The sequence below is a fragment of the Cucumis melo genome, chromosome 12 (assembly GCF_025177605.1).
Source record: "Cucumis melo cultivar AY chromosome 12, USDA_Cmelo_AY_1.0, whole genome shotgun sequence".
Taxonomy (NCBI): Eukaryota; Viridiplantae; Streptophyta; class Magnoliopsida; order Cucurbitales; family Cucurbitaceae; genus Cucumis; species Cucumis melo.
Genome location: NC_066868.1, coordinates 24,052,017 through 24,061,441, shown reverse-complemented (window position 1 = coordinate 24,061,441; position 9,425 = coordinate 24,052,017). Strand labels below are relative to the sequence as shown.

General features: G+C 26.4%; 1 protein-coding gene across 1 annotated transcript; it reads right to left on the bottom strand.

Annotated features, from left to right (window-relative positions):
* Positions 1 to 7,852: 7,852 nt before the first annotated feature.
* On the bottom strand, positions 7,853 to 8,783 carry LOC103489293 (TIR-only protein-like). Its single transcript, XM_008448391.3, has 2 exons — positions 8,237 to 8,783; positions 7,853 to 8,102 (listed from the first exon to the last, which is right to left on the bottom strand). The coding sequence occupies exons 1-2, from the start codon at positions 8,731 to 8,733 to the stop codon at positions 8,012 to 8,014; spliced, it is 588 nt and encodes a 195-aa protein (XP_008446613.1). The 5' UTR covers positions 8,734 to 8,783; the 3' UTR covers positions 7,853 to 8,011.
* Between the last annotated feature and the right edge of the window lie 642 nt (positions 8,784 to 9,425).

Here is a 9,425-nt window from a genome sequence, read left to right as displayed (position 1 = left end):
CTAAAAGAACAAAAGAAAAAAAAAGAAGAGGAATTTCATACTTTAATTTTGAAGGAGTGTTGAATTTCCACACATGCATGCTCACCGACACCTTTTAGCTCAATATAGTTAGAGGTGGACATGACCTTTATTATATAAACTGTCTTTTTCATTAACTTGTATTATTCAAATTAATTTATTAACACATAAATGAATTTCATGTTTCTTTTTTTTTAAATCTATTCTTAACAACCCTTTCTTTTGCATGATGTATTTTAAATTATTTTTGTACTTTTTAATGTAACCTTTTTATATGGTATAATATATAAAACTAATTTTTGTCTTTTTATTTCGAATGATTAAAAGTATTGTTTAAGGTAATGGTAAAGTGATTAGAAATTGAATGATGAAATTCACTGAAATTGAATATTGGGGTTTAACTAAGGAATTTATTAATAATAATAATAATAAAAAAAAAAGCCATTGATTATATATTATTATATTACATATCTATTTGTTAATCAAATTAAGTAATGAGTTAAATTAAAAATATTTAAAACGTGTGAGTAAAGAAAAACGAGTGTTTAAAAGCGGAATTATTATTATTGTTTTAATTATATGGAATACATATTTGAATGGTGGGTGAGGGAATTTCGGGGAATTGTTCTAGAAAGTTCCGTTAATTCTGTAGCCGTAGTTTCTAACATCTTCCAATGGAATTTCTGATGACTCTCAACATTTTTATTATTTTCTAAAATTTTAGATTTAAAAAGTGCTTTATAACTTTGTGTTTATCTTATATATTCTATTGAATACAAACGATTATGTTTAAGGAATTATTTGAGAATTTTAATAAACTTTAAATATTGGTTGGACATTGTGTTTTAAGTTGCAATGACCAATTTAACACACAAGATTAAGTTTATTGATATATATGCTCTAATGAAAGTTCAAAGACCAAATTAATTAAAATAGACATAAATTCTAAGTTATTGAGAACTAAACTTTAATTAAGTCTAAGATATTAACTTATTTTTAATACAATGGAATCTTTTAAAAAATATAAAAAAACGGCAAAATATTTACATTCTATAGAATAATTTTAAAAACTGAAAAAATCAAAAGGTCCACTGTATAAAATACAAAAAATGTTCTATCAACTACGTCATCAATAACGCGCGCGTAATATAGTTAAATATGAGTACAATTTATCTGGACCCAAATCTAAATGATTTTTTAAAAATTTGGTACACGATTTTTTTAATTCTTTTGCTACATGATCGTTTACTTTTTTACATGATCATTTACTCTTTTTTTTTACACGATCGTTTACATTTGGTTACTACAATTCAAATATACACGATTGTTTATATTTGACTACTCCAATTCAAATACACACGATCATTTACATTTGGCTACTCCAATCTAAATGATTTTTTTTCAAGATTTTTTATACACGATCTTTTAGATTTTGCCATTATTTTTGTACACAGTCTTATACATATTAGATTTTTCTATTTTTTTTGTACACAGTCTTATGTAAAGTCGTTTAGATTTGGTTACCCAAATGGAAAAGCATAAGAAAAAAGAAAAGAAAAAAGACGATGGAAAGAAATTGCAACGAAAAAAAAGAAAAGTGAAAGACGATGGAAAGAAATCGAAGCGAATAAAAGAAGAAGAGGAAAACAAGAAAAAATGATGGAAAGATTAAATGACGTAAATAAAGAATTGAAAAATAAGAAAGAAAATAAGAAATAGAGGAAGAAGACGAATCGCGAAAAAGAAATAAAGATGAAAGGATAAATCTGAAATATTTAAAAAATGGCTAACTTTACGAGTTCTGTTATACCGGCCGTAAATAGTTTGATGTTTAGTTATATTTGCAATAGTTTCCCTAAAATAATATAACATTTTCTTTTCACAAAAAGGTTAGATCTTAGTTAAAAGGTCAAAAAAATGAGAGTCGTTATGAACGGAGGAAAAAAAAAACTAAACCTATTTACAAAGTATATATATTAAAAAAACTCAAATAGGCTACAGAAGAATTGGATAGATATTAATATATTTGTATAAATGGTTTCAATATTTTTCTATTTTTTTAAAAAATATTTTAAAAATAAATTTGATTAACATTTTAAAATTCGTTCGTCTGTATCTCTTTAAATTCACACATTTATCAAATACAAAATGAAAAAAAGTTTAAAATTTTATCATACATAAAATTTGTATTTAAAACTTAATTTGGAAGAGATAATCAATTAGACATAATTTTAAAAGTCAATTAGGTACTAAACAATTAAGAAGCTTAATTTTCGTAGGGAAAACTTGTAATTGGACTTTAAACTTCTATATAATTCATGAATTCAGCAGACATAAAATCCAAATTTATATTTGATAGATTAGTTAGATTTAAAATCTCAAATATTTGGGCCAATACAAAAAAATTCTAAATTCAAAAAACTTCCCCCAAACTTTTTTAAATCATGTGGAGATTATTTAGATATAAATTAGAAACTTTTGTCACTAAACCTTTTTTTTCTTAACATAACTTTTTTTTTTTTCATTAGGTATTTATATATTCTATCTATTAAAAATTGGACTTGACGGCAGCTTTATTAATAAGAATGACCATAATCATTTCTAAATCATTAAACTTAGGCAAATTTGATATATATGATTTGAAGAAAAAATTAGAATTTAATCCAACTCTAAGAATGATTATTTACGAGATTGTATATGATTTTAATCTATATATTTTCAATAAATTAAAAAAAAATAATTTTCAAGTAAGAAAAGAGTCACCTAAAGATATTTTTCTAATACATTAAAGATGATTCTTTAAAAAAAAAAAGAAAAAAATTAAAAAATTAAAACAAAAAAATGTGTTGGTGTAAATTCATAAATAATTTATTAGAAATATATTAAAAAAAAAAAAAAAAAAAAAAGCTTAAACTTAGTCCATTCCTCGAAAATAAGAGTCCACAAGTTTGAAGAGTATTGTTGTTGAGATTAAAGAAAAAATAAATTTGAATTCAACATTCATAGACCTTCAAAACTTTTACTTCTAATATATATTGCCTTAACTTTTGACTATTTTCAATTTTAATTTACTTCCTAAAATCTTCCTTTTTGACCAATCCCCTTCTATATTTAACGGTTTTTATACACTATATCTATATATATAATCAAATAAATTAAAGTATATATTTTTAGCTGATATATCTCAATTTTTTCATATTTCTTTTCTATTGATGACCCATTGTTATTGCATATTTTGAAGTGATCCTAAAATGGTTAAAATAATTTTTTACGGTGTTTTTGATTGAAAATCAAATAGTTAAAATAAATCAATTTCGAATGATTAAGTGTGGGGGCATGTTTAGTTTGGAGTGATTTTGAAATTGTAAAAATTATTTTTGTCATGTTAAATATAATCTCCATGCACATTGTCTTTTAACCACTCAATATTAATTTTATATCTTATTTGCATCATTAAGTCTTATGTATTTCATTATAATTAGTTTTGAATAATAATTAAATACATATATTTTAGAGGCGATTTTAACAATTTCAAAATCACTATAAAACATGCATTAACGAGGTTTAACAAAAATGGTTTTGATAGTTTTAAAATAACATGTTCAATAATATACTTACCCCTCGTGACTTGAAAAAAAATGTGTCTCAAAAAACAAATTTTTATTTAATAAGTAAAAGTACTTGCTGCCAAACACTCAAATTTAAATTTGTTTTCAAAGTGATTTAATTTTTAACTCAAACGACACTTAAAAATGTATTTCAAAACATTTAGGTCATTGAAAAGATAAGCATTGTCTATAAAACAGCAAAGTCGTGTTGAAGATTCTCATATTTATCTAATATATTGACTTACACTTATATTTAATATATAATATAATGTAAACCACACCCTAAAACATGTGTCTTTACCTTTATATGTATACACACATTTGGATTCACATAATGTGGATGAGAGGTTTAAGTATTTTGAATTACAACATTTTTCTCGTATATTCCCTGCATGCATTGAAAATTTAAACAAAATAATTTTGGCATACAAATTAATCACTTTCACGTTTTGTATAGAATTATCCTGTTTCCTTCTTCTCCAAGAAAAGATCACTATGTTGTTCAAGTTGGCCTTTTGTGGGATAATTTGTAAAATGACAAATGAAACTTCTAATTTGAATGCATACTAATTAGTGTACTCTATCATTTTAACATATAAAAAAATAGATTTAAATAGAATGTTTGTGTTTATATTACAATTATTATAATTACTTATTAATTTTCTCACAACAATTTTAAAAATTCATCTAATTATTAATACTGATATATATATCACATCCTTATGCATGCACATAGAGATATTATATGTACAGCATGAATCCTTGATTGATTGATGTATTTGAATATTAAACACTTTTTATTATTTTTTTAAAAATCATTTTGTCATTTGTATTTTTGTCCTATTATTATTGAATCTTCAAGTGAATTAATTTTTATGTATGGATACTTAAGTTTTGGATATCTCTTTCTCTATTTCACACTCATGAAACTTTCAGGCAGGTAGAAAACTTTGAATATAATTATGTTATGATCATTAATTGTGGATAGAAATATCACTTTCAAAGAATAGTTTTCAAAAGAAAAGTATGAGCATAAGATATAAAAAAATCATGTGTTTTCACGTAAAATATATGCAATATACAATAATTATTTATGGATAATTCTATAGTAGTTATATACTCGACGTATTTAAAATTATATTTATTTAAATTATCATGTGTTTTGAAATCCTTGAAAAAATATATAATTATGGTTTAAATTGATTCACCGCAAGGAAAGTTTAGGTTATAAACGAATATCATTAATAGTTTAAACTAGGACGAATGTCAATTGATATACTTATATTATTGAAGTTTTGCCAATTTAAGCCTCTAAACCTTACTATTGTGTATATGTTGGGAGTTTGTTATTGCAGTATGAGACACCTGTCTTATATTATGTAAGCAAAATGTTTATATAACATATTCCATGTCACGTTGTTTCTGCTTGGGAGATTGTTTCCTATATATGTTGATATACGTGCATCATGTCCCATGTAATATCCCATAAGATCTTACATCCCGAGTAGGATAAATTTTGTAGAGTATATCCTTTTTCATATATATATATATATATATATGTCAAACAATTTTTACAGATTTCGTGGCCTACTGCCTTTCTCCATGCAGAGAGATGGTAATCTATTTCTTCCCTTTTAGGGTCTTCTCAAAGAAAGTCATATAAACAAGTTTGATCTTCTTTGAATATGACTTTGTTCCAACGGATAATGAGGCTTTTGTTGAATTGTTCTGAGCATAGCAAATCATATAAAGAATTCAAAATGCACTTTTAGATATTTGTATTGAGGGGAAGTTTGGAAAAAGCTTGTTTATAGACGATTGAGAGCATTAGCAGATTCAGGAATTTTATATAAGGGTGCACTAGAAAAAGCTAGCAATTTTCACTTTATTTTTTGTGGTGTAAATGTAAGTTTAAAAATTGCATAAAAAAAATAATAATACATTTTTCATGAAATATTGTTAAGAGAGTAGAAATTTAGATCACCGACTTTGTTGCATTTTTTTTTAAATATTTGTTAGGTAACAAACGACGACTAGAAAATAAGTTAAGGTTTTATCTTATTTAGGTTTTGTCCCTCTTTTTAAAAGTTTATTTTTATGACATTATTAAAATTTGTCAATAAAGTTGACATATGGAGTATTTGGAGAAATAAAATTATTGTAATGTTGCAAAACTATCTTATCTTGTAGCTTTTAATTCTAAAATTAAATAAAATAAATACATACATAAATAATGTAAATATGTGAATTTAAAAATTGCATTTAAAAAAAGAAAGAAAGAGTAATACTGGCCTTTTCATGGAATATTGTTGAGAGAGTGGAAGTTTGGATCACCAACTTTGTTGTATTTTTTCTAAATATTTGTTAGATAACAAATGAGAGCTAGGAAATAAGTTAGAGCTTTATGTTAAATATGTTTTTTTTCTCTTTTTAAAAAATCATCTTCCTTTTAGGAAATCATTAAAATTTAGGAAGCAATTTGCTATTTGGAAAAGGAAAATTATTGATAATTGGAATAAAATCCTCATAATCTGGTGGTTTTACGGTGGGGGTACAACCATTACATCATAATTTGAATTTAATTAAAATAAAACATTATTTAATATATATTGTAATCTAACACTCCAAAATTCATATTAAAATTCAAAACCTAATAATGTCAGGGGGCACGTGCCCCCGACCCCTTAATAAATCTGCCCCTAGCTAAGAGGGATCTCCCACTTAGGATGAGAGCCTAATTAAGTACATTTATTAAGAGTATAAAAGCTAGTTTTTCTTTAATATATTAACAATGAGGAAAATTTCAAACGTGAGCCTAAGTTGAAATTGAAGAGGAAGTTGTATGAGACATTGGATGAAGATAATGTATCAAATAAGTACACTGTTGTAATTGTTAGGCTCTTTATACAGGTGAACTTTCTTTTCACTGTGCATACAACTTCAGAAACGTAGTCTATATTGCACCAAATTAAATTATTAATCTCTGTGTCTAAGTGTGTCACCAACGTCTTTGATGTTATTGTTTGATATTGAGTTATTACGTTTGTCAGCAAACATGTTACAACACCATGTATGACATGTATATTTTGTGTTGGATCTAATTTATTTTTCAACATCAAATTCACCCATTTTGTTCAACCAATATTATGTTCAACTCTCGATTCGAGTCAATTAAACTCCAAAAAATTTCATAAGCCAACCAATATTATAGACTTTACATTATTATTGCCTTTGAAAATCATCCACAAACTGATTAATCTCAAACAAATTGTAGTCTTTTTTAAATGTTTTAAAGAGAAACGGCATAAGCCGGAGACTTAGGACTTCCGATAGAAGTTTTAAATGTCAATTTTACAAAATGGACGATTCTTAAGGAAGAATTTGACTAAAAGTCTAAATTTATTCATTTATAAAAGTTTAGGACTTCAATCAATACAATCATAAAATTCTCCCACAAAGTTTTCTCAAATGAAACATGATGAAATGTGTAAATTGATACACTTACAAAAATTTAGAATTGAAATTGATACCATTATAACTTTAGGGTTTCATTGATACACAAACCCTAAACTTGAGTATAAATTGACATTTTCTATCTAAATTATTAATTTGAAGTTCCAACTCACATATACAACTACGTATTAAAAAATTCGAACTCTAAATTAAAGGAAAGATCATATTAATAGTGATCATATATTTTACTACTATTAATTAAGAACTCCCTTTGAAAGCCAAAAAAAAAAAAAAAAAAAAAAGAAAAGAAAAGAAAAGAAAACTCATATGAAGCTTAAGACATCACTATTTGATACCAAAATTTGGAGAACTCATATACAATTAATCAATACCCTTTTCTAAATTATAATATGTGGACTCGGAACCTTGAATTTGTATTCATTTGGTCTCTCAATTTCTAAATTAAAAATTTAATTTCTAAACTTTAATATGTTATATATACAAGTTAATTTATAGTTTTCTTTAAGTTTGCCAGAGAGTTCTATCATAAATTAAAAGTAAATTTAGGACATCCAGAATCTTTTAGATACTTTTGTAATTTTGCAAATTAAATTTGTAATTTAAAACTATACAATTTCTCTATTCATACATTCTTTGATCAAAAGTTCTCTAAAACACTTCCATCCATTAATCATGAACTCAACTTTTCAAAGAATTTGAACGAATTTTATTACATAATAATACTATTTGATGATAGTACGTACAAAGGTTGCTGTTAGGCTCGAATAAACAAATTAAATTGAATTTTTGTGTTAATTAAAGCCCCTATTTTACAAAGAGGTAATTGATAACAAAGAATTTTTTTTTTAAAAAAAGAAAGAACATATTGATTTGAATAATTCTTATTTTGACTCTGCATGCATTTACGTGACCTAATTATCCGGCATCTCTCCGGCCCCTTCGCCGACGATTAGATTATCAATCACGGCGTTTGAAGCTTTCCTCAACAGCTCCGACCAATCCCTACAAAAATAACAACACAACATATGAGTGATTTTGACTACCACAATTTATATAAAAATATTTTTAAAGTTTAAAAGGATCGAAAGCATTATGCTACAATCACTTCATTGAAAAAATTTAGATCGTAAATTTACCCGTTGACAGTGTCGAAAGTGAGTCCAACAGTGTATTTGGCTTCCCCAAGTGCCCAGTTGAACCTTTGCAACTCTTTCTTGGGGCAACTATAGTTGTATTCAACACGAAGTTGAGACGGTCGAACGTCCACGAAAATTGGAATGATTTTCTTTTTGTTCTCCACCATTAGGGCAAGTTCATGCAAACAAAAATAGGATTCACAATACCGTGGTGAGAACACCGCGAGTCCTACCTTACAACTCCGAATACCTTCTTCAATCTCACCAAACAATTTATCCCCCGGTTTCATGCTCTTACTATCTAAAAATGGGCGAAGACCTATTCTAGAAAAATGGTCATGAAGCAATCCGGCGATGTTACGTTTCGTGTCGACGCCACGGTGGTTTATGAAGACATCACATTGGCGCGATAAGGATCGGATATCGTTGCGACGACTGAGGATTTTGGACGAGGAAGTTAGGTAGTTTTTGGCCACAGTTGAAAAATAACGTTGCATGGCTTGATAGAGAAGCAACAAATTTGTTTATTTGAAAGGGGTATTGTACTTTGTTGTGTAATGAAATTGGAAATGAAAGAGTTCGTTTTGGTGTTATTTATATACTGAGATAGATCAATGAGGGCGGTATGAACAAAGACCATTTGAATTTCAAGGAAAGTTTTAAGGAGGAAAAGAATTCAAATGCAAAAATTAGGTTGGAATTTTATTAGAAGAGAAAAGAAAGAATTTCATTGTTCATATTTTTTTCATAAGACTGACAAAAAAAAAAAAAAAAACAAAAAAAAAGAACACATAAAGAGAAAGGCCTTTCGCAGTTATATTTTTGACTCTTTAAAAACTATAACATTCGCTAAATCCCTTCAAACACGTCCAATAAAGAAAAAATAAAAACACCAAAAGAAAAGAGACAAAGTTGCTCTGACAAAGTCCTAAACATATGTATTGGTTTTTTTGCGGCTTCTTTTGTTTTTGTTTTTTTAGTTATTGCTTTTTACTGTATACTTTGTTTGAATTAGAGGACCCCTTCGCCTTTCTTTTGGGGACATTATAACATATCAATATCAATATCAATATAAAATGTTCATTGGATTTTCTTGGGGTCACTTTCCGTTTTTCTTTATGTGAAAAAGTTCTAATTTTTATTATTTTTGGGTATACCAAGTTAAACCCATTAATTGGAATGCAGATTT

Bases quoted from the DNA above. Each gene is read 5' to 3' on its own strand.
- LOC103489293 (XM_008448391.3), bottom strand. From the start codon at position 8,733: ATGCAACGTTATTTTTCAACTGTGGCCAAAAACTACCTAACTTCCTCG. The intron at 8,103-8,236 runs GTAAATTTACGA...TTATTTTTGTAG, and splicing joins ACTTTCGACACTGTCAACGG to GGATTGGTCGGAGCTGTTGA.